The 25,828-nt window shown below is 39.1% G+C and overlaps 1 protein-coding gene across 1 annotated transcript; it reads left to right on the top strand.

The window, feature by feature from the left end:
* Window positions 1-1,420: 1,420 nt before the first annotated feature.
* On the top strand, window positions 1,421-14,141 carry mcm3 (minichromosome maintenance complex component 3). Its single transcript, XM_036581407.1, has 17 exons — window positions 1,421-1,598; window positions 3,289-3,401; window positions 4,508-4,716; window positions 5,408-5,538; window positions 6,359-6,597; window positions 7,106-7,214; window positions 7,423-7,576; window positions 8,432-8,563; window positions 9,181-9,389; window positions 9,613-9,787; window positions 10,098-10,224; window positions 10,755-10,905; window positions 11,164-11,304; window positions 11,606-11,712; window positions 11,975-12,063; window positions 12,195-12,279; window positions 13,573-14,141. The coding sequence occupies exons 1-17, from the start codon at window positions 1,524-1,526 to the stop codon at window positions 13,769-13,771; spliced, it is 2,445 nt and encodes an 814-aa protein (XP_036437300.1). The 5' UTR covers window positions 1,421-1,523; the 3' UTR covers window positions 13,772-14,141.
* The last annotated feature ends 11,687 nt before the right edge of the window (window positions 14,142-25,828 follow it).

Here is a 25,828-nt window from a genome sequence, read left to right as displayed (position 1 = left end):
CAGTTTTAACAATGAATGGTCTTAAACGCTGGAGTTAATGTAGGCTATATCTGCTGATTTACTGACCTTTGACCCTGAAGGTTGGTGCGCAGACTGCTAGCCACCATAGCAACGCATACAAATCTTGCCTAGCTAGTAGCTAAAGAAACGGCGAAGATAAAGATTCAAGATGAACATCGCTAATTTGGAGATGAATGGACTTATTTGCATTTATAATCACTCCAGCTGGTTTCCTAATACATTTAATCTGCAACCAGAAACTGTCAAACACTAAAAAGTAGCATGGCTGAAGTCGCTTCTCTTTCACCAGCTTCTTGTTTGAATTGTCCCGTTCCACCTTAAATGGAGCAGCATTTACATTCTGGTGCCTCAGGCACCATTTAAGGTGGAACGGGAAAATTAGAACAAGTAGCTGGCGAATGAAAAGCGACTTCAGCCTCGTAAAAAGTCGAAAGTTGAGAGACATTTTACAAGAAACTGTTCCACTTTCGAGGAAAAGTTTCCTGCCAGAGATGCAAGAAAACTGGCTATAGCTGAGCTAAAGCTTAAAGCAGAGCAAGTAAGTCTACATTTTCGTTTATATTATATATTTTTTATACCTTACTAGTAGATTAGCACATACTGAGACATATTTACAGTCAAAAAGATATTGTAGACATAAAACGTTGTGGCTCCCAAGGTGGTTTGACTTTTGTTGAAAGGACAAAATGGCACTTCATAACATTTGGGTTGCCGACCCCTACTCTAGATGACCTGATGAGAACAACATCCTGGTCCCTATATTCTATTATAGGTATTATTTTAAAATATTATGAAGACTAGAATCTGTATTGGTCATGACCAATAAAATAACAAACAAACAAACAGATAAAATACTTATATGTACAAGACTTTTTCCCTTCTAAAGAGAAGCACTGGTCTCTGAGGCTCTCAAATGGCGCTGTTTTCAGGGGGCGTGGCCACGTCCAGGCCATCAAAGAGACAGGCCATGTAGTTAGAAGCACAGCGTCAATCTCAGTTTAAAGCATTTGCACTTCTTTTGTGTCTTAAACCGGGTGAAATACGGGAGGTTTCTGATCCTGGGAGAACACCGTGAAAGAGAGCAGCGATAGCCGAAATTTTCCCGGGAGAATCGGCTTTGGTAAGCACAAACCCGCTGCCTGGTCATGCGGCGCATGCGCAGCCGAATTTTCCCGGGAGAATCGGCTTTGGTAAGCGTAAACCCGCTGCCTGGTCATGCGGCGCATGCGCGGTAGCCAGAACTTTTCGCGCGAAATGTGGAAAGGGGCTGAACGGAAGCACAGCTCCCGCTGCCTTATTGGACGGCGCGCCGTAGAACGATGCATATTATAATTACTCGACGTTGCTCTGACCAATCACGGCGCAGAACAGACAGCGTCAGAACTCCGTGTGGCGCGAAAAAGGGACTCAGAGCAGAATACCGGGGTGGTCGGTCGATACGCTCGGCACGAGGTGCGTTTTGTCCGCAGGGTCTTAACAAATTTATCACTCTATATCCAGAAATGGCCACTGAAGTCGTGGACGACCATGAGATGAGGGAGGCTCAGAGGGACTACCTGGACTTTCTGGACGACGATGTAAGTACTGCACCTTTGTAGCTCGAGCTCGTTGAGGGGTAACTGACCTGCAGCCAGGTGGGATAGTTCAGCTGTTTTAGCAGGTATTCCAAATATTATACACCTCAGTGTGACACACGCACCATTGTGCGCTAGTTCGGGCGGTTTTAGTGGTCAGTAAACGGGCTAAGACGTGCTGTGTGGTGTAAACAGGTGCCCAGCTAAGCTACCGAGTTAACAAAGACCTGTTTGCTCGTGCACACAAAAGCTAGGCCTGTCCTCACACCAGCAAACCGTCGTGTAAAAGTTAATTAAACACCGTTTGTGTTAGTTAAAGTTAGAATTTTTCTGTTTTATCAGCAAAACATCAGCCAGGAATCAGTATTTCCTTATTTTAGTGTAATTTGTGTGTCAGTATATAAACACACAAGGCATACGTTGCATGCAGAGCATTGAAAGACCACAATGATGAGCAGTAAAACAGCAGTTAACGTCTCATTCTCCAGGGTATATTTTGGTTTGTCCATCTGAATTTACATGACCAAATTATGAGGCAAATGATTCAGTAACTGCATGAAATAAATGTACATTTTTATTTTATTTATTTATTTATTTGTAAGAGTTCCCCTCAAATTAACAGAACATGTGTTTTATGATCACACATATTGCTATATGCTTACAATTTACTGCTGAAAGCCAAAAATCTTAGACACTCTTTGTATTTTTTATACAAATAATTTTTACAGAGCAGATCACTGAAGAGACGCCATCTGTTTATAGTTTATAGCCCAGATTTGTGGAAAAATGGGTCGACTTCAGCTTCTTTTATTATAAGGGTTTAAAATTACATCACCCATCTATTTGACTGGAAAGAAGACAGTTCCAGCTCTCATACGACACCCACCTTCTGAATGTAGCTTATGAAATATGAAGAATATGATGAAGTGTGTTTTGGAAGCACCGGTGGTCCCAAGGAGGGATGAATGAATAAAGTAAAAGGCAGCTTAATGAGGGTCTTCCTTAATCAACAAAAATCAGCCAATTAAAGTTAACAGTTTTTGGCCTTTCTTCTTTTTCACACTTTTCAGAGACTCGTACAAACATATATTTAGTTACAGAATCACCTGAATACATCGATACTTTTGTATAAAGTATTTGCATCGCAATATATTAATAAAAAGAATTGACCAACCTTCACGGAAATTTCATGAACTAGATGAATCTCAGTATTTTTACACCTAAGCCAGTTTTAAAGGGGTGTCCAGAATGTTTGTAACATACCTTTACACACTCATAGAAAAGCTTTTCCATAGTTTCAGTGTTATTACAACAGTAAGAACATGTATTTGTTTCTAAATTAAAATTTTCTCGCAAAGATTTGTTATAAGGATAAACAACATATACGTTTTTTAAAATTCGCCTCTTTTGCTCTTTGTAAAATCAGGTAGATCTTTGCCTAATATGTTTATCCATCTCCTGCTTGTAATATATTAAAACATATTTTCTTCTCAGCTGAGGGTCGAATTTCATTGATACAGTTTTTCTCATGAATATATTTGTTACCTTCTCTAATCTAAAACTATAACCTTCAGTACAGAGTACAGGTCTGGACTACCATTACAGTGCATCACAGTCTGCTGTATTACTATGCACCAGAGAAGTTGAGGAATCAGGGTTTGTCATCTTTATGTCTTTTTATTGTGTTTTGCAGCAAGACCAGGGAGTCTATCAGAGCAAGGTTCGGGACATGATCAGTGAGAATAAATTTCGCCTCATCGTCAACATCAACGATCTGCGGCGCCGCAACGAAGCTCGCGCTGCCAAGTACGTACTTCATTATACTGAAAATGAAAAAGTTCACATTTCCCCTCATCCTGGATTCACATCAGTTCTGCCCAGTATGATACATGAAAACAATCTGAGTCATCCGAGATCCATATAACAGTCTGTTGTCTTGGCATGAGGTAATAACTAGTTAGTTACTGTCTGTTAACATAAGTAAAGGTGTGAAAGAGTTGTACTTTTATGAGTTCTGTCTAATAACAAGCAATATATATGAGGCAAAGAATTGATTTTTATTAAAATTTTGGTCTTAATTTCAATCTCTTACATTGGTTCAGCATCTGAAGTGCTTTATTGTTACTTACAGCTCTTACACTCTTAAAAAAGGCGGTTCTTCAAGGGTTCTTTAGTAAGGGGGGGGCTTTTATTTAGAACCCTGAGTTCTGTATTGAACCATTTCCTGCTTAAACAGTTACTTGCACGGCGAAATGGTTATTCAGATTGATGGACGTATGGATGTATAGAACCTTTTTGAAAATATATATGTGTATAGCGCTAGAAAGGGTTCTGCTGTTGTTACGATGTCAAGCTTGTAAGAATAGAAGAACCCTTTTGGTGCTACATGGAACCATTTTCAAAAGGGTTCTATACAGAACCAAATACAACACATTCTCCATCAATCTGAAGAAAATCACCAGGCAAATAACTGTTTAAGAATTAAGTGGATCTATATAGAACTCTAGAACGCTTTACTAAAGAATCCTTGGAGAACCATCTTTTTTAATAGTGTACTTTTAAGCTGTAGCACTTTATAATCAGAAAGATTAATGGTCTCCCATTAGTAGCCGAGTGTACTGGGAAGTTCCACTGCCGCCCAGTAGGGAACTCAGAACTTCACCCGAAATGTTTTTATTCCTTGAGTTTTTTTGTTGCACAGTAAAAATGGTTTGTCAGTTCAATCTAATAATTACTTTATGTGGTAACAAGTAAATTGACCAGTTTTATTTAACCCAAATAATCTTTCGGAGTCATTTCTGAGTTGAAGAACTCAGTCTATTTCAGACTGCTCTTCCTCCCTTTGCATGTTTTAAAGATTAGTGGTGCCCCTGCAGTGCCATTGAGGTTAATGGCAGTGCTTTGTTTTTCAGACTAATGAACAATGCTTTCGAAGAGCTCCTGGCCTTCCAGCGTGCTCTTAAGGACCTGGTTGCTTCCGTGGACGCCACCTACGCCAAGCAGTTTGAGGAGTTCTTCATTGGACTGGAGGGCAGCTTTGGGAGCAAACATGTGACCCCGCGCACCCTCACGTCACGCTTGCTGGGGAGCATGGTGTGCGTTGAGGGCATTGTCACCAAATGTAGGTCTCAGCTTGTAGGCCATTGTTGTTTTGTTTAATTGTTAATATTGGTCAAAAGTCTATCAGTAGTGGTCTGTTTTGCGATACCCTTAAACTAGTGTATTACTGTAATACCAAAAGTGTAACACTGATACATAAATGCCTTATAACCGGATTATAAGTTAGCGGGACAGAGACCAGCAGGTGAGATAAACTCCAAGGGCCCTTAATATCCTGGAGGTTTATGCCTCCAATCCAGAAATATTAAAATAAATATTAAAAGGGCGCCAATAGATGTATGTCAGCTATTTGGAGACATTGTCACAAAACACAATAAGTATCGCAGTGTTTCATGTTCAGGGTTTGATAAGTTAGAGTAGGCAAAGAAGCCCCAGAGGTGCTAGTTTTAAAAACACTATCAGCAAATAAACATACAGTGTTTTTATTCAGTGTTTTTTTTGCTGCATTTTAACCAATTAAACAAATTACTCTCTGTTTATAATGGAATTGGTCGTTGTTTTTTAAGTGCAGGCAATATCCATGATATACTCAAAGCAGATTGTGAGTATTATATCACGATAACAATAAAATATTACCATAACGCCCACCTATAATGTCTCCCCAAGACCCAAGAGTATAAGTAACAGGTCCTAAATGTATTAAGGTAACGTAATTACAGAAAATGTAATTTGTTTTTGTTTTCATTCTCCAGGCTCTCTGGTGCGGCCCAAAGTAGTGCGAAGTGTCCATTTCTGCCCAGCCACTAAGAAGACTTTGGAGCGTAAATACACAGACATGACCTCATTGGATGCTTTCCCTTCAAGTGCCATCTACCCAACAAAGGTATTCCCATCAGCTCTCACATTGTAACGGCAAGCACGTTGAGAAGAGTCTAGCTGCAGAGCCGCAGTACTGCATTCTCAGCCCTGCACTGTCAGCCCCGCACCCTCAGCTCTGGATATGATGTCACGTAAAGCTAAAGAGGCTTGTCATTTGTAATATGGAGAGTGTGGAAGCCAAACATACAGATGGCTATTACCAGAGAACTGGCTCTGCTATTACAGCATAATGTTTTAAGAAACCCTCAGATATCCAAGAACTATTTAAGCATGAAATGGTTACATGTAGAGCTCATAGTTCTAAATAGAGCCATTTCCTTTACTAAAGCCTGCTTGAAGAAGCTTCATCCTCCTTTTTAAGAGTGTATGTGTTCAAAACACCAGTAAAATAGGCCAAAACTGATATATACCGGCAAGCTAATGAACACCCATTTAACGAACCTCAGTATTCTCTTTATCTGGCACTTGAATGCTCAGGATACAACGATGTACAAAACTATCGCCTCGCTTGTTCTTGAAAGCAGCATTACTACACACTGAATTCACTTTGATGCTAAAAAAAAAACAAACTTCTCTCAGAAGGGCAGGAAAGTGTGACTGCAATTCTGAAATGAACCACTAGAGGCATACTTGTAAGGAGTTGATAGTGTGGGTCTGAAAGTGAGGGTCCAGTATTTCGGTACTGTGGGTCTGCAGTTGGATACTACTGAGAACATTTGATCTGAGACTTTAGTGGTGTAGAACTCTATTGTGCACAAACAAGTGTGTCTTTTGCATCCACGTCCAACGTGAACAAGCTTTAATTTTTCTTTGGTGTCAATTAGGATGAAGAGAACAACCCACTGGAGACAGAGTTTGGCTTGTCCATCTATAAAGATCACCAGACCATCACGGTGCAGGAGATGCCGGAGAAGGCTCCTGCCGGCCAGCTGCCCCGCTCAGTGGACATCATCCTGGACAATGACCTGGTGGACGCGGCCAAACCGGGTGACCGCGTGCAAGTCATTGGGACCTATCGCTGCCTGCCTGGCAAGAAGGGTGGCTTCACTTCTGGCACCTTCAGGTACAATCACTCTTCTTACAGTTCGAAGATATGAAATTACAGCACAGCTGTGGCTACTTTAAGCCCTTGACCTTTGGACCTATTATTGAGTTATTAATCTTATGGCTTGTTATAGAGTAACTACTGTAAATTACTCAGTAACTACTATGAAACTGAGATATAAGGTGTGTAGCTATAATAGGAACGGAAATCTGGACATATTGGCAGTTTTTAGATTTAAGGCGTTTGTATTCATTTTAGTTTATTTTTGTTTGACAGGAACAATACAGATAAACATTTGTACACAAAAAATGTGGAAAATAGGTTTATATTTGTATATGCATTAAGGGTTGAGTTAAACTGGGAAGCTCATTGTTTTTGTATTCACAACAAAAATGTTAGACTTCTGCAGTGTAACTACTAGATAAAAGTAAGTAATTGACTCAGTTTGTTATTTTTATAATTGTGCATGAACCAAAAATGTTGGATGAGTTTTCTGACATCATTGTCATTCTTTCTGTCTGTTCAGGACCATTATGATAGCCTGCCAAGTGAAGCAGATGAGCAAAGAGGTCACTCCCTACTTTTCTGCAGATGACGTGGCAAAGATCAGGAACTTCAGCAAGTCTCGCACAAAGGTGAGAAACTGGGGAAAAAGACAAAAATATGTACTGATTTATGTTGCATATATGGATGTACTGTACGTTGTTGTCTTATTTTTTTCTGAATTTATCTTTTGTTAAATCTTGACTGTAAAGCAGGCCACTCTATAAAACATGCTCTTCTACTTACAGGACACTGTTTTACAAATGAAACTTACAGAAAGTTTTCTTCCGTCTTTTGCAGAATGTGTTTGACCAGCTGGCCCGCTCCTTGGCCCCCAGTATCCACGGGCACGAGTACATCAAGAAGGCCATTCTGTGTATGCTGCTGGGCGGAGTGGAGAAGGTTCTGGAAAACGGATCTCGCATTCGTGGTGACATCAATGTTCTTCTCATAGGTGCGGATGAAATTAGCTTGAACAGGTTTTTGACATAAGTTTACACTTCTTCTAGTGTTTGCTACATCATAAGAACAGCTGTGGAGAACAACCTTGGATGGGCAATAAGATTTATTATTACTAATTCAAACAACTCTACTACACAAGTGTTGTCACAAAGCAACTTTACAGAAAATCCAGTTTCAAGCTCCAAATGGGCAAGTTAAGGGTAGCAGTGGCAAGGAAAAACTCCCTGAGAATAAGAGGAAGAAACCTTTAGAGCAGGGGTGTCCAGTCGTATCCGCAAAGGGCCGCTGTGGCTGCAAGTTTTCATTCCAAACAAGCAGGAGCTCACCTGATTCCACTAGTTTAATCAGTGGCTCAGCCGTCCAACACATGATCTTGTGATCTCCTGCTTTGTTGGAATGAAAACCTGCAGCCAAAGCGGCCCTTTGCGGATAAGATTGGACACCCCTGCTTTAGAGGAACCACGACTCAGAAGGGGGGAACCCATACCTCTAGTTGACACCATACAGCAAAACAATAATAGAGCAATAACTAAGTGAATAAAAAAGAAATTTGACAATAAATACAAGAATGAAGAAAAGGAATGTCTGTTGTTGGACAAAAGTATTTAGAATAACCAGTTATGATTGCTGACTGTTAAAAGACGATCACAAATAAGTAACAAATAAGAAATTTTGATTGCTGTTAGAATCGTATCACAGTGAAAATAAGCATTAGAGCTTCATGAAAACATGAAGATGTCATGAAGAGTGACTTCCCAAAGAAAGCAGACATTTCGAATTCTGATGTCTGAATCTGCTGCAGGTCATCTGTTCAATAGAATTTGAATGTTCATGTGTCCTTTCTCAGGTGACCCCTCTGTGGCCAAGTCTCAGCTGTTGCGCTATGTGCTGCATACGGCTCCCCGTGCTATCCCCACCACAGGCCGTGGCTCATCCGGAGTGGGTCTGACCGCTGCTGTCACCACTGACCAGGAGACAGGTACTTTAGTTTGAAACAGGGGTCTTAGGGCCGTCTCAGATGGTCCATGTTTTTGCTCCAACTTAAGTCACAATGCATGAGGATGGAGCAGAAATGTGGTCCGTCAGCGACACCCTAAGCTAGCCTTATGTGGTTATTCAGTAACTACTATGAAACTAAGATTAGTGGGGAATGGAAGTCTTGACCTGCTGGCTGATCTTAAGAGTTTAAGGAGTTAATGGACCTTTTAACCCCTAACAGCTAATGTGTTTAACAGTAAAGGATTAGTTTGGGAACAACAGTTAGTATAATCTTTCTATAATAATAATAATAATAATAAGAGTAAAAATAATAAATGAAACTTATATTGTGCTTTTCAAGAACCCAAAAAACATGTAATGATAGAACACAGAACACCAGAAGACAAGAAAACACAGAAGCAGATAACAGAGAAGGAGACGGAGTGGTGCTATAATGAAAGAGTGTCCATTATCAGTGACATCCTTTTTCCAGAATTTTATTTAACTGTTTTTTGTTCATTGTCAAAAGAAGGAGGCATTTTTCCACCGTTCTAGGAGAGTCATGGCTAAGGAAACACATTAACATTTGACTCTTGCTCGCCCCCATTCTTCTCTTAGGTGAGCGTCGGCTGGAGGCCGGTGCCATGGTGCTGGCCGATCGAGGCGTGGTCTGTATCGATGAGTTTGACAAGATGTCTGACATGGATCGCACTGCCATTCACGAGGTTATGGAGCAGGGACGCGTCACCATTGCCAAGGCGGGCATCCACGCCCGTCTGAATGCCCGCTGTAGCGTTCTGGCGGCCGCCAATCCAGTCTATGGAAGGGTGAGCCCTTTATATGACCCTAATAAAATTAACTTGCGTGCTCTAGACTGTTACGGGAGGTTCATATGTGTTGTCAATTCTAAGTTAAAAGTCACTATAATGTCATATATTCTGTTTCCAGAAAGAGGCTTAATATTTATTACTTTGTCTTGAATCCATTGATGTCTATTAGTTTGTGAGTGTGACTTTGTCTCTCTTTGTGTTTCTGTTTCTCTCTCTGCAGTATGACCAGTATAAGACACCGATGGAGAATATTGGCCTGCAGGACTCTCTGCTGTCTCGTTTTGACCTTCTCTTCATCATGCTGGACCAGATGGACCCTGAGCAGGACCGGGAGATCTCAGACCATGTGCTGCGCATGCACCGCTACCGGGACCCCCATGAGCAGGAAGGAGCAGGTATTCAAGCGTCAGCCAAACAGTTTAAAGTGGTCTCATTTCTCAGCTCAGCTGAGTGTTACCTTTGAGAACAGAGGTCGAGTTGCATAGTATGCTGTTGCACATTGAATGTGATATTGGACATCGATGGATGTGGATATCAGGCGAATATCAGCATTAAACGCTTTATTAATTGGGGAAAAAAAGGAATTAATCTGGTCTAAGGTTTCTATATTGGAATCAGAAATGAAAAAGTGGTATTGTGCCTTTTCAAGTTTGCACCGTGTCATAGAGTGAGTTGTAGATAATGTATGTAATGTGTATGTTGCAGCACTGGCTCTGGGTGGAGCAGTAGATGTCTTGGCCACTGATGATCCAGATGCAGCTCATGAGGAAGAGGCAGAGCTGCAGGTGTATGAGAAGCACAACCACCTTCTCCATGGCAACAGAAGACAAAGGTAAAACCTATGTTTTTAATGTTTTTCATAGTAAAGAAGTGCTTCAGACCCGTTGAACCTGTTGTACCTAGGCTAATTATTTAACCACGTGGGCTACAGCGCAGATGGCTGAGATATTCTTGAATTATGGGAGTGTGTAACAGTTTGAACCTGCTAGCAGGTCCTGGCCATTTACGGGGTTAACCCCTTACAAGGCCATGGGTCCGCTGGTGGCCCCACAGGTTTATTGCACACTTCTGTAACCTAAGAATAGTCCAACATGTTTGCATTAAAGTCCCTTAGTTGCTGAACTAAGCAACTCGTATGTAATAAGCCTGGAATTTTAAGGGGTTTAATGAGAGACAGTTGTTACCAGGAGCCTATTCCATATGTATCAGAGGGCTGATAGTAATGATGTACTTGCTAATCTAGAATTAGTTCTCATACTTATGCTTTTGTGCCAAATAGATTGGGATACAAAGGCCATAAATTGGTCCTAGATCATTAATTATACTGAAAGGTCTGATGCATGTGGCTTCTGCTCTCTTCAGGGACAGAGTGGTGAGCAAAGAGTTCATGAGGAAGTACATTCATGTCGCCAAAGCGATTTCCCCTGTACTGACCCAAGAAGCAGCCAATCACATCGCAGAGGAGTACTCGCGACTGCGCAACCAGGACCAGCTTGGCTCAGACGTTGCTCGGGTAAGAACAGCACGCCTACACTCTCGCTCAGTCATACTTTATCTGGTGTTAAACATCTTTTGAGAGGTCCTTGGATGCATTTATATAAATGTACACTGATGTTATGAACATTTGTTACTTCGGAAACTAGGAATATTTTGTTGTCATTAGTCTGGAATTAGCTCTCGGACGGCGACGTTGTATCTGCTGTTTATTTGGAATTTTTTCACTCCCATGGTGCCCAAAAGGTTTACTAAATTAGTCTTTCCACCCCTCCAGACGTCCCCTGTCACGGCCAGAACTCTGGAGACTCTGATCCGTTTGTCCACGGCCCACGCCAAGGCCCGCATGAGCAAGTCTGTGGATCTTGAGGACACAGAGGTGGCAGTGGAGCTTGTTCAGTTTGCCTACTTTAAAAAGGTACGAAAGTCTTACTCTTTCCTCCTGTTGGTCTCGGTTATACAAAGAACAAGTGTATTTAAGCCCTAATGGCCTGCATGTGGTTCCACACTTCAGCTCCTCACTCTGAAAACTAAGCATTACTGTCATAGTAGTTAGTGAATAACAGATCTTAAGACTGATATCTGAATAATAAGTGTTTATTATTAGAGTTCAGGGAGTTTATTAACAAAGATTACACACAAATATTCTACAGTCCATAAGCAATACACATAAATTAAATGGTAAAAAAAATAATTATTATTTCTGTTGCGTCTTATAGGTTCTGGAGAAGGAGAGGAAACGTTCCAGACAGGGAGATCAGGACCCAGCGTCTGAGGATGAGGAGGAGGAGGAAGCTCAGGATACCCCTCGGCAGCAGAGGAAGAGGTCTGGTTACTCAAGACATTCTATAGATCCCCTACGGGCCATCTGCATTAAATACAAAGCAGCAGTCTTTGTGGATGTACACATTGTAGATCGTATATATGCATTGCAGATGTGAAAATTTGCATGATCAGCTTATCTCAAGCATCATTTTTAAGAATTGTAGCTCGCACATAGACCCTTATAGTTGCATTTTCCCTTGGCTGTAAAAATGCGAACAGCATTTTTAACTCTTGTTCTTGCATGTTTGATTGTTGTCCTGTAGGAGGCGCCGTTCAGCTGAGCGCAGGCCATCACAGGGCAGTGAACCCTATGACCCATATGACTTCACCACCGAGGCGGATATACCTCAGAGTATGTTGAGTTACATTATATTACAGTCAAAATGGAGTACATTAAAATGTCTCACAGCACATCTCATCATTTCTTAGTTGCCTCTACAAGTGGTCATTAATTGTCAGTGCTTTTTTCCCTTATGTGTTCAGTCCAATCTCCTGCCCCTGCAAGGCCTGCTGAGGAGCCCATGGAGACGCCTGAGCAGAACGGTCACTCAGAATTATCAGCGGACCGGTAGGTGCTGGCACTGATGGAACAAACAGTAATGTACTCCTAATTTAATTTGCCTATTTTAAACAGGCAAATTGTTCCCTTAGTTTCTTCTTGAAGCACCTTTAGGGGAAAAATGTAATTGTACCTGGGGCTTTTTAGCCGCTGGTTGGTCTTGCTTAGCACCATTTTAATAGCCAGTTTAAGGCCCATTTCTTCTTTTTTTTACCCCTACCCCTTGTTTTTGAGTGTCACCCTAACACCTTGGAACTGAGTTGGAAGGGGTGGTGGTTGAAATCTTGCCCTACAAAATGGGACCCTCAAATAAAAACAATTAAAAAAACACTGCTTCATTAACAGCTACTAGCGCTGCTCTGTAGGCGACCCGGCCCGTCTTCAGTGACAGCAGAGGAGGGTAAAGTTCAGCTCCTCACTGCTGGGCTTTAGTTACATTTAAGGCATCTTATGCTTTCAAAGAGGGGGAATAAGACAATGATTTATTATCACCCACCGCTCTTCAGTGATATGAAGCTGAAGTCAGATATTCACCAGCTTGTTGTTCAAATTTTCCCGTTCCACCTTAAATGGTGCAGCACTTACATTCTGGTGCTTCAGGCGTCAGAACTGCTGGACTATTTAAGGTGGAACGGGAAAGTCAGCTAGCTAGCTACCAAGACATTAGCATGCTGTTAGCGAAAACGACCGTAATACATTGAAACGACATTAAACTAAGATAATACAGTGGTTATCGTAACTTTTTAACAAAGAAAATTCTCACATTTGTGGGTTTCTTTGGTCTCTTGTTCAGCCATCTCTCCAGTTTTTCTTTTTTTCACAACACTCTGTTTGGAGTCTCTGAAAAACCTCCGTTTGAAGGGCCAAGTAGCCCCAACACTTCACTCTACCCCTCTATCTCAACAAAAATTAGGACACCCTACCCCTAGATGTGAACGCACAAAACAGAGGGCTAAGGGCTGAGTGGTAGGGGCGAGGGGTGAGATGGGATTGGGCCTAATTATCTAGTTGCAAAATCATCACAGTCTGAGCTTCGAGGTCAACATGAATCGAAAATCACAATTCATTTTCCTTCCATTCTGATGTATTACTGAGTGAAACCTGCTATCAGGAAGGATCTGTATGTTCATTAGTTATACTACTCAAATATAAGCAAATCTCACTCGAAACATAATAAGGGCTTGTCGAGGTTACAGTACAGTATCTGCCGAGGTTTAAAATAAGGGCAGCTGGCGGATGAAGTATTATTTCAGTTGCGTTTTTACTGTCTTACCCTAAAGTTTTACATGTTTTTTTTTCCAGGCTGAAGGAGTTCAAAGCCGCGTTGCTGGAGGTCTTCCGCTCTGCACACGCTCAGTCCGTGGGCATGAACGCTCTGATGGAAGGCATCAACAAGACCTGTCCCACCCCCTTCGATCAGGCTGAGGTCCGTGCCGCCCTCGGACGCATGCAGGATGATAATCAGGTCATGGTAGCCGACGACATCATCTTCCTCATCTGAAGAGGAAAGCGTGAGGAGGAGGGGGAGAGAAAGGAGGAAGCTCTAACATTGCAGAGTGAGGACATTTGTCAGGGCTTGGTCTGTTTCAGATACGTATTTTAAATACGTAAGCAAGATTGTGCTTTATTACCCGTAAATCACGTGCATATTTAAATGCATGTTTTCTTCATTCAAAAGCAGTTGCTCACTTTAATGTGCACATTTAACTCATCTAACTCAGTCTCACAGGTGTATATTCATGATTTACTTTGATTCTTTTATCTGCTTTGCTTTTAGAGTTTGGCTAAATGCTTGTATATATTGTTCAGAGGAGGGTTAAGTTTGCTGCCCCATAGAAAAACTGAAAAATAAAAAAAGCAATTTTGTTAAACGTTTGTGTTGTTGCATATTCTTATGTCTTCTCCTGCGAACTTGAGGTAAAGCAATGTTTATTTTAATTCTAATTTCTTTTTTAAATGTAGAGGTGGTCTCTTTTCTCATGTGAAGAGATGTACTTAAAGAGATCTCAATACCATCTCTTCTTTTCTGATACTGATATTGAAACTTTGAGCATTGGCCAATATTCATGTGATATTTTTTTAAACTATTAAGCTTTAAAATGAGCTATTTTTCATTAAAATACTTCATATGAGTTTAAAATCCCAACAAGGCTAGCATACTCAAACTACTCAACCACTTCACTACCCTACTGTAAATGTACACAGCTAACAATGTCGCATCTCAGTGTACAGTTTCAGGCTAGATCTGTCACAGGATTGGATGGAATTCATTTTTTTTTTCCCTCCAGCGTTTTTTACTGATATCAGCCCAGTACCCATAACCATCAATACCAGTATGACATCTCTTAGGTTGTGCTGTTACGTTACACAAATACAGTACTGTGCAGAAGTCAGAGAACAGCTTTAATTTTACTTTCCAGGCAGAATTGCCACTAAGCACAAGTTATTTATTCTTAAGAGTCAAAAAAGCAGAATATATATTTAACGGAAGAATACACAGAAACTAATTTAAATCTATTAGTATTATTATTTGGTTTTTATTATTTTATTTAGTTATTATTTAGTATTTAGTATTTAGTGCCCATGTGTCAAACACAAGGCCTGTGGGCCGGATCAGGGCTAGACGCAATCCTCTCTGGCCTGCAAAAGTATTTTAATTTTCTTTTATTATTAGCCTGTTTCACAATGCGCTGCACTACAGTCCCCAGCATGCACTGCCACATGCATCACTGACTCTCCTACTCCAACAACAACCTATGGATCAGTGGTTACACCTCAGTTCTTCACGGTTCTATACAGTTCCACATCAGTCATATCGGCAAAAACACCCACTGCTTTTCAGCTGCAGTTCGACCAACATAAACACTTAACTTTAGCTCAGCAGCTCAGAAAGTGAGCGTAAGTTTTAATGAACATGCAGCAAAGAAAGGATGCCAGGTGTTCTAGTTCAAGCAGATAGGTAGGTTTAAAAGACCAGGGGACGTTTAAATTTCAAATATTTCAAGTATTTCTATGCTATTTCAAGGTCTAATACAAGTGCATCTATTTTATTGTTGACTTTTCTGTTTATTTTGAATAAACAGTGGCCAGTTCAGGTTACAGCACAACATTAATTAAAAATAAAATCGATTTTTTTTTTTCTCTGACCCACAGATTTGCTGAGATTTTTATTATGGCCCCTTTAGTGGTTGAGTTTGACACCCCTGATTTAGTGTGTCTCTTTGCCAGCTTTCGTTCTTTTCAGGAGACTTTCTTTCAGTTTGTCAAAGAAATTTGCAGAGATATTTTTCCACACCTCCGAAGTTCAGTCTTAGAAGTTGGTTGTGTTTTCTGCTTCTCACAATCCAATTAATCCCAAACACATTCAGTCTGAACTCTGGAGTGGCCAGTCCATTGTTCTGAGAACACCAACAGCTTTGTTTGACGTGGATTTTTACATTTTTTAAATTTATTTTTTATGAATAAATAAATAATTTTCTCAGTGAGGCTTCTTGACAGCTACACATCCTTTCAGACTCAGTGTTGAGTTGTCTTCTCACAGTGGAAAGACGGTCAGAAACATCGGGAATTTTTTCAGATCTGCACCAAGAGTGGAGCTTGATTTTCTCCTCTCTCTCAAAGATGAAAGTTTGAAGTCCTGTTTATCTGATGGTGACATTTATTGGTCTTTGGTTGTTAGAAGTCCAGTTTTCTTTTTTCTCTGAAAATCTTTTAATCATCTTTTAAACTCCAATTTCCAGTCTGTTTTCGATTTATTTTTCTTTGACTTTGCCTTCGTCATGCAGGAGGATTAATCTTTTTGGAGATGTCGTGTGAAAAATGAATAACTTGTACTTAATGGCTGTTTTGACTGGAAATGAAACAAATGAAGGTGGTCTCTTACTTTCACACTGTACTATATATACATCCTATTCACTGTTAGCCCACAAAAGCCAAATATGGCTTAAAAGCCCTATGCACTAGTTGCTGGGGCGTCGTGCAGCTGTTTAACTGTCACCTTTCCTCGACTGACCTCATACAGCAGTATCTGGCGTAGGCAGATGTTTACCATAACCACTAGTAACAATGCATATCAGTGCTTGGAACTGTTCCATGGTGTGTCAGTAATAACTCGCTCCTCAAGTGCACACAAACCTCCAGAAAAACCTACACAGAAAATAGCAAAATAAAAGTCTTTTGAGCCTCCTGTGTTTATAAATACATTAATGGGTGATTCTATAGAAACGTCTATTTTGGTGTCCCTAGCATTTACATATATATTACACTTAAAAAACATGTTAGGGTTACAATTTATTTATATTTTAAAATAAAGCAATATGTTATTTTAACAGTTACATCTTCTTGAGCCATCAATTCAGCAATATTGGTTTTTAAATCAATTATATAGAATTCCAAGCACCACAGAAGAGCTCGGCCTCACAGTCACGTGTGAAGGCTGAGGCCATATTTTGAAGTAAAAAAGACATTTCTCTGCAATTTTAACTACAATAATCTATATGTGACTATGAAATATATGATTTAAATGACATAATGAAAACAAAGGCCAAATAAATATTATAAAATATATAATGAAAGTTGTGGTCTCCAGGAGTCGTGTCACTGGTGTTACTGCATAACAAAAAATCTTTTATTTTGAAATAAAAATCACACTGATGACATCACTTGACGTCCTTTAACCTGTTTTCTGAGGATCTATGAAGAAAAGCACATGGTGAGTCCACTGTGTCTTTCAGTTATCAGACATTTTCTCATTTAGCTCATGATTTCATATGAAGCTTTTAGCTGAAGTCACTGGTGTGACCGACTTTATTCTTAGGTAACTGTGAAAAAAAAAAAATACAAATGGATTAAATTACATATTTTAGTGGATATTGATGATTGACAACATGTGGTTTGATGCTCTGTAGGAGGCATTTTGTAAAATGCATTTTTCATTAAAATGTCTCTGGTGTTACCTTTCTTATGTGTAACACCAATGAGGATTGGTAACACCAGTGACCCCTGTGGAGAGATAGAAAAGTGGACATTTCTGTAGAATGACCCTTATCTCTAATCGTTATACCTTTGAGGCACAGCTTGCTTATTGCTGTTGTCGGAGGAAACCTTGTGTCTCCAAAATGGTAACTTTACAGGAGAAGGAAAAAACCTACTTTAATTTTAATGTAAGTCAATGGAACCAGAGTTTTTTCCAAGTCATTTTGGGACGTTTCTTTTAGTCCATTCATCATGAAATTCACACACAATGTAAAGGGCAACTGGCATTTTCAGATTATATCAAAAACTGAAAAACAACAAAAATGGAGATACAAGGTTTTCGCCCGACAACAACGTTACGTTTGAAAGGACAAGTCTGCCATGTACAGGCATCAATGTATAAATGTGGACCTATATTTATTTATGGTGCACAATACTATATTACTCAGCTCTACACCTGCTGCTGAAGTGGCAGTGCATGTTATTAGCCCCTTAAAGGGATGGATCATTAAGATAAGCCATATAGGTTATGCATGGACATAACAAGACCATCTCCTTTCTTCATAATGTCATCATCATATGGTAATGACTCAATAGATGATATCTCCAGCTGTGGCTTCAGTATTTGGTGTCGGCTGTGTTTCAAGAAGCCAATCAGCATTTTAGTGACCCAAATTTCACTGAGTGGGTGAGACAGCGTCTGGCGCCAGAAGCTGCTCAGCGGTGATTGTGGTGGAGGAGGACGTAGACTTGACGATGCATTCTGGCATATATATGAGTGCATCACTTAAAGTAATCAGAAACTGCACAGGGGACGTGACAGGATGAGTGCTGTCATATATTTCTTGCCCTCTGGTGCTGCGTTGGCTGTTAATCTGAAATCAATTCATTAAGTTTGAAGCTTAAATTGCATTCCAGTAAAAGTGTAATTGCAATTACCAGTGATACCTGGTGATAAAGCAGCTCAAGCTCAAGAGTGTTGAGATGCATTTCGCTCTAAGTTTCTCTTGGAAAGCAGTTATTATGGATGGTGAACACTGGGGCTGTAATTTGGGCCATATTTTGTTCAGCCTATGAGGACTAATTCTACCAAATAGTTCAAACTGCAGTCCCACAGTAAAAAAACAGACAAAATGATATTGTAAAGATTATTTTACAATCTATTCAAATTCAAAGCATTAATTTAGATATGCCAAATTATAAACAAAATCATCATTTGTAGCATACTTTCTATTGGGAGGTGGCTGTCCCAAACCCTAAGCCCTAAATCTTGACTTGTTAAACTTCACACACACACACATACACACACGTGTATGTATGCACCGATCAGGCATAACATTATGACCACCTCTTTGTTTCTACACTCATTGTCCATTTTATCAGCTCCACTTACTATATAGGTGCACTTTGTAGTTCTACAATTACAGACTGTAGTCCATCTGTTTCTCTGATACTTTGTTAGCCCCCTTTTACCCTGTTCTTCAGTGGTCAGGACCCCCATGGACCCTCACAGAGCAGGTACTATTTGGTTGGTGGATCATTCTTAGCACTGCAGTAACACTGACGTGGTGGTGGTGTGTTAGTGTGTGTTGCGCTGGTCTGAGTGGATCAGACACAGCAGTGCTGCTGGAGTTTTTAAACACCTCAGTGTCACTGCTGGACTGAGAATAGTCCACCAACCAAAAATATCCAGCCAACAGCGTCCTGTGACCACTGATGAAGGACTGGTCTGTGAGGGTCCATGGGGGGTCCTGACCACTGAAGAACAGGGTAAAAGGGGGCTAACAAAGTATGCAGAGAAACAGATGGACTACAGTCTGTAATTGTAGAACTACAAAGTGCACCTATATAGTAAGTGGAGCTGATAAAATGGACAATGAGCGTAGAAACAAGGAGGTGGTCATAATGTTATGCCTGATCGGTGCATATATATATATATATGTATATATATATATATATATATATATATATATATATATATATATATATATATATATACATACGTGTGTGTGTGTGTGTGTATCGCTGTTGTCGGAAGAAAACCTTGTATCTCCAAAATGCTAACTCTACAGGAGAAGGAAAAAACATACATTACTGTTAATGTAAGTCGATATTTATATTTAGTATTTTTAAAGATCTTTTTGATTTCTTTTTAGGTTAAAAGACTTCGATTCATCAAGATTTTAAGGCCATCTTATGTTTTCATGTCACTACCAAAACAAAGCGTTTTAGTTCGTAGGCCACACCCCTGCATTTTAGAGCAGGAAGTGAGGCTGCATCCCAGTTCCTCATGGCCACATGGTGAGCAGTTAGATCACATTGTTTTGAAGCAAATGAGTCCCAAAGTCTAAAAATCCGTGTTTAACATTAAAATTGTCATCACAGGAACACATTTTCTGCAATAAAGTAAACGTTCTTGTGTTTTAATGAAAAATATTATGATTTTATGTGTGTAGTAACTGTTCAAAGCTGTGTAGCAGCCATGTACTGACTAGCTTGTTTGAGTTCTGCTCAAAATTAGCTCAGATTGTCAGCTGTAACAGTCGCTACTGGAACATTTGGTAACAATGCAGTAGTGTTCTGATTGTTTTGGTAGTGACAAAATGGACTGTTCGATCATTTATTTAAATAAAATAAACCTAATTAAGGTATAGTGTCACTCAAAGCAAAAGAATTTTAGTCCAAGTCAGTTAAAAGTCTAAAACGTGTTTTCGACTCTGATCTAATTCAGCAGAATGATCCCTGTAAGTTACCACAGCGAGCAGTGAAATCACTTTACAAAGTGACTCTCATGGTGCTGCATGTATTAATGGACTAGAACAGCGCAATGTTTGAAGTCAGAGTGAATTGGAAATCATGACACATTTTCCTTCCATACCGTGACGTATTACTGAGTGAAATGTGGTATCGGAGGTCTCTGAGCTAGCTGAGCTGTTAGTTTAGTCTGGTAGGGGTGGTGGGAGTAGGAGGTGAATCAAGGTGATATTATTGGTTATTATCATTACTTTTTGATCAAAGATCTAAAGACAAGATTTTTGTCTCAAATATAATGATTCGTATCAAAAGTAAAAGCACTGAAAGATTAATTATGGCTCTAATGTCCTATTATCATTTTTGTAACAAGACTCTGCTTCATTAACTCAGTTTAGGTGAAAATACTCCAGTGTCACTCTTGGTAAACCAATCTTTTAATAGAATGTCATTAATTTGTCACTGATATCTATTAAAATTATCATAAGAACAAAACACTTCCATTAGGTAGAACTGAGTGGCTCTGAAATAACTTTTTGCAAACAAGCAAAGTTTCAGTTTAAGATTTATTTTCAACTTAGTTTAAATATTTAAATTTAAATCTAAGTAAATTTAAGTCTAATAAAAACCTGCTTTACTCACAGGTTCACAAATGAGTTTCCTTTACTATATTCCTTCTATAGGTCTCTCTTCATAAACATAAACTAGCCAAAACAAATTTACTATAAAATGAAATAATGTTTGTATAAATTCAGAAAAAAGACACGTCAGTCACAACTGCATATGTGTACATATTTCTATATTGTGGTCTATTTACACAAAGTTAGGTTAGTTCATCATTTATGTTGAATAGACTCTCCCAATATTTTACGCTGCTGCACTGGCATTGAACTGTGTGCTGCACTGGGTCGGTATGACCAACAGGTCAAAACAAGCTCAAAACAGTGCGCGCTGTGCCTGATTGGTGTTCTTGCTTCGTGCTGCTTTCATTTTGACGTTATGTTTTTATACACACATAAACCAAAAGGAACGACAGATTTCTCATAATGTAGTGGAGTATAAAGTAAGATATTTGACTTTGAAATGTAGTGGAGTGAAAGTAAAAAGTTGCCCAAAATGGAAATACTTCAGTACAGATATGTGAAAAAACTACTTAAGTACAGTAATGAATTACATTTACTTTGTTACTGTCCAAAACTGGCATTCAGACACAACAGCATTAGTAAAGTCAGAAACTGACGTTGGATAATTTGTTGACTCATTTCAAAAGTATTGGATGGACCTCCATCACTCCCAATTCCACTGCTCCACAGCCCAGTGGGAGGCTTTTTGCTCCACTAGCTGATGCCTGGTATTGGCCATGGTGACCTTAGTGTGCTCATGTGCTGCTGCTCTAGAACGTCCCACTCTGTTGCCAGTGCTTTTCTATGGAGATTATACAAACCATGTGAATGCAATTGAATGACTGTGCCAACAATGGATGCAGATAAATTCACTAATTAGAAGGGGTGTCTAGATACTCATATATATATATATATATATATATATATATATATGTATGTTGATACCTGTTGACTAGTTCATTTTCCAGATTTTAAGACTGCTGTGGTGAGATCTTAACTCAAGAACATCATCTATCAGCTATGGGAAGGTTTTTGCAACATGCCATCAAGTAAAATCCCAGAAAAAGTTTTGAAACAACTAACAAACAATTTTAAACGAATCCCTGAATGGTACAAATTGCTGTGAAGAATCTGGAACTAGATGCTGATGAAAAAAAAAAGTCTAAGGCCTTATTTTCATTGGGCCATATCGCTGCTTCCGACTCCATCAATCACAGAACACAGCTAAATTAGCTGTGAAAGGCATGAATTTCTCATGGTTCAATACTCGAATTCCCCTTTTGCTTGTTCACATGTTGCCACTGGGCCGTATCCTCAGTGAACACAGAGCTAGTGAACTGTTTTACTGGTTTTTGCAGTGCACTAAAATACCTTGAGGTTAAATGAAGAAAACGTTCTCTTTGTTCAAGTTCAAAAAGAGAGAAATGAATAAATAAACTCAAGTATGAGGTAAGGACGTCACCTCCTGATTCGCGTAGAAATACTGCCATTCTATTGACTTTATTTCAGCTCAGAAGTGTAAGATTGTCATCTCTCTTACACGGCTGGATGAAAAGAAGATGATTCATACTTCCTTCTTAAACTTGGTTGCCTGAAACAAATCACTCCTCTCAAAAACTCAGAGGAAAAAATGTAGTAGAGCATACATTTTTGCTTCCTTTAGAATTTAAATTCTTAAACGTATTTTAATTCAAAATGAATGAAAATGCCTGTTTATACATCTCGGCTTTCCTGACTAAATATGTCCCATAGGTATGAGATCAGGGAGTGATTTAACTAGACAAAATGTTTTTTGGAGAACTGAGATAAACTCCTTGTAGTTTATATCATGTTTGAAAAGGTCTTGTCATATTCTCTGACGCAGGTTTTTTATTTGTAATTGAATACATAGACCAGAACCACAGTTTAAGGGTTAAAGAAAATGAACATGCCTAAGTCTTGAGGTCAGTCAACCACAAATATAGATAATTTTAAGAGATAAATCAAGGAATGGAGAAACAACCGCACCATGTTCTACATAGAGTAGGACAATTTGGACCAATTAAGAACATATTGCTGACCACTGCAGAGATCAAATCATTCACAGTGCTGTACTGTTGATAAAAATCTCTTGCTTCACTTTTAAAGAATGTATCTTAACCCACCACCACTTACGCCATACAAACCCATCACTGAAACACTCCCGCGTTTCTCAATCTAATCCCTGCCTGCTGTATCATCAGTCTTGGAACCAAACCTTCATTTTTGGATTTTTTTCTTTATTGAGAATTTGAAAACATTTTTATTTCTGGAACACAGAAACATTATTTCCATCTGTGACACTGAGCTGCCATATAAAATGCCTTTGGTTCTACTATTGCTTCTGTAACATGTTCTATAGCTTATATCATAACTGACATTTTCATCGATGACCACAATTACTTGAACAGTTTGTTCATTTTAGATACAGTAATGTCAACCAGTGTATATCCTTTGTTTTAAAACACTCTGTTTATGAAAATTAGTCTGACAATTATTTCATATTTTAGAAGCTACTCATGCAGAAGCACAAGTACCTCCAAAAGTTCAGAAACTTTTTCAGGCAACTGTACATCCACTAAACCCAGGTACAGTTCAGCGCTTGCTTTGTGTTTTGTTGCGTTGGTGATAATAAACATATTTATTTTTCAAAAACTCTTACAATCCGTGGGTGAAATGAAACTGAATTAAAACTGAATTAAAAAAGAAAAATAAAAATCACATATGATGTTATTCAGTCTGAAGAGACTAAACTCGATTTTGAGGTAAATAAAAAGCATTTTTTCAAGGAAGGCAGAATGTTACTGTTACTGTTAATCTGACTGTATTTTGTTTGTTTGTTTGTTTGTTTTTAACACTGCAGAATACATGCAGTATTAAAATAAATACTTTATGTGCTCTAATAAGGGCTCTATATTCAGTGAATGTTTATTCTGTACTGTAAAGGCACCTATTAGACTATTTAATGGCATTCTGCAATTATTTCCTCAACACAGCAGTTATAAAGCAGGGATATTTCACCAGTTTATTATTGTAGAATTTAATGCTTTAGTAATATTAAATATACAACTGAACACTGCTTTTCTATGAATCCTATGTGCTGACTATCACGACCTGATGATATTGGCACATTAATTACTATACAAATTAATATACTGATTCTGACTTGAGGCATGCAAGACGTGGTTAGTTTATTCATATTCATGGTGATATGATTACTTCTGCAAATATATATATATATATATATATATATATATATATATATATATATATATGACAATAATAATAATAATAATAATAAGTAAATAAAGCATAAATTAATACTTAAAAATGTATATATCTTTATTGTAAAGTCTTCCTTTTCATGTAAAGATACCAATATGAACATGCCAGGTTTTGAAGCGACAGCGGTGATATAATTAACACAGACAATAATTCTCTGTACTGTGAATACAACAGAAAACCTGTTGTCTCAAAGCACAGTTCAGCATCTGCCCATTGACTTCTATTGTAAATGATTTCAAAGGCGGTGCATTTTCTGTTCTTTTACTGCACACATGGCGACACAACAATATTGTCCTTAGTAATTGATCGCATGCTTAAGATGCAGCAGATGGAGATTCGTTTAAAACTGCTTAAGTTTCCCTTTAAGTGTCTGAGGCTGAAGGAGTCCACACGTGACACAAAACTGGCAGCTCTGTTGGAATCAAACACAGTGAGATCTGTTCTAATCTTGGGGTAAAATCAGAACAGTAAGCGTGAACAGGTCACAGTTAAATCAGTGCGAGATACTGGCCAGGATAAGTAGAGCTTCTAAGCCGTACTGTAAGGGGGAAACATGTCAAAACACATTTCTACATGTGTGTGTGTGCAGATATGCACCACTTTCAGAACGGAATCTAGTGGGAGAATCATACCTTCTGAATCATTTACGGATTATTATGCAGGCTTAGGTCTCCTTTGCAAAGGCACTACACTCTTAAAAATGATTCTTCAAGGGTTCTTTAGTAAACATGATGGTTCTGTATAGATTTTTTTTTAAATGTTTGCATATAGCACGAAAAAAGGTTCTTCTATTGCTACAAGCTTGACATCGTAACAATAGAAGAACGCTTTTTGGTTCTCTTCTAAAAGGTTCTATATAGAACCACATACAACACATTCTTCATCAATCTGAAGATCTATTTATTGATGCAAAGAACCATTTAAGCATGCAAAGGGTTCTTTGCATGTTTATGGGTCTATATAGAACCACTGTCTTCACTAAAGAACCCTTGAAGAACCGTCTTTTTAAAGAGTGTAGGGTGACACTTTATATTGAGAGGTCCTTTTAGATGAAACAGGCTAGGATTAGGATTAGGGCCAGGGTTAGGATTAGGTTTTGGGTTGAGGTCAAGTTTAGGGTTAGGATTAGGGCCAGTGTGAGGGTTAGGATTAGGTTTTGGGTTGAAGTTGAGGTTAGGGTTAGGATTAGGGCCAGGGTGAGGGTTAGGATTAGGTTTTGGGTTGAGGTCAAGGTTAGGGTTAGGATTAGGGCCAGGGTTAGGATTAGGGTTAGGTTTTGGGTTGAGGTCAAGGTTGGGGTTAGGATTAGGGCCAGGGTTAGTGTTAAGATTAGGTTTTGGGTTGAGGTTCAGGTTAGGGTTAGGATTAAGGCCAGGGTTAGGTTTTGGGTTGAGGTCAAGGTTGGGGTTAGGATTAGGGCCAGGGTTAGTGTTAGGATTAGGTTTTGGGTGAGGTTGGTAAGGTTAGATTTTGTGTAACATATTAATAGTAAATCTACTTTATGTAAATAATGTATCAACACAACATCTTTGAGATGTTTACGTCAGTGTATTCAGATGCCTCACTACTGCTACTTCACTGATGTGTTGTTGATGTGTTACTGATAATCTGTTAAGAGTTTATTAATCATCTATTAAGGACCACTCCAAATAGTGTTAGCGAGTTTGGGGCACTGGCTTCAGAACAGAATGAACTGTGTGTTCATTGAAATATAAACAGTACTGAAAGGATCATAAACAGATTCTAAAATTGTTTGTTTCTCAAACTGCTCCCCAACATCCCCGGCAACAACCCCCACGCTGGAATGTACTTGACTGCTTGTCTGCTTTTTTTCCTTCTCAAAATGTGTCAAGGGGAGGAGATACAAAACAACACACACCACCCTGTATTTATACCGTGGGGGACTT

The sequence above is a fragment of the Colossoma macropomum genome, unplaced genomic scaffold (assembly GCF_904425465.1).
Source record: "Colossoma macropomum unplaced genomic scaffold, Colossoma_macropomum, whole genome shotgun sequence".
NCBI lineage: Eukaryota > Metazoa > Chordata > Actinopteri > Characiformes > Serrasalmidae > Colossoma > Colossoma macropomum.
Note: the sequence above shows the minus strand (reverse complement) of the source record. Positions and strands in the feature narration are given on the sequence as shown.

Bases quoted from the DNA above. Each gene is read 5' to 3' on its own strand.
- mcm3 (XM_036581407.1), top strand. From the start codon at position 1,524: ATGGCCACTGAAGTCGTGGACGACCATGAGATGAGGGAGGCTCAGAGG. The intron at 1,599-3,288 runs GTAAGTACTGCA...TGTGTTTTGCAG, and splicing joins TGGACTTTCTGGACGACGAT to CAAGACCAGGGAGTCTATCA. The intron at 9,390-9,612 runs GTGAGCCCTTTA...CTCTCTCTGCAG, and splicing joins CCAATCCAGTCTATGGAAGG to TATGACCAGTATAAGACACC.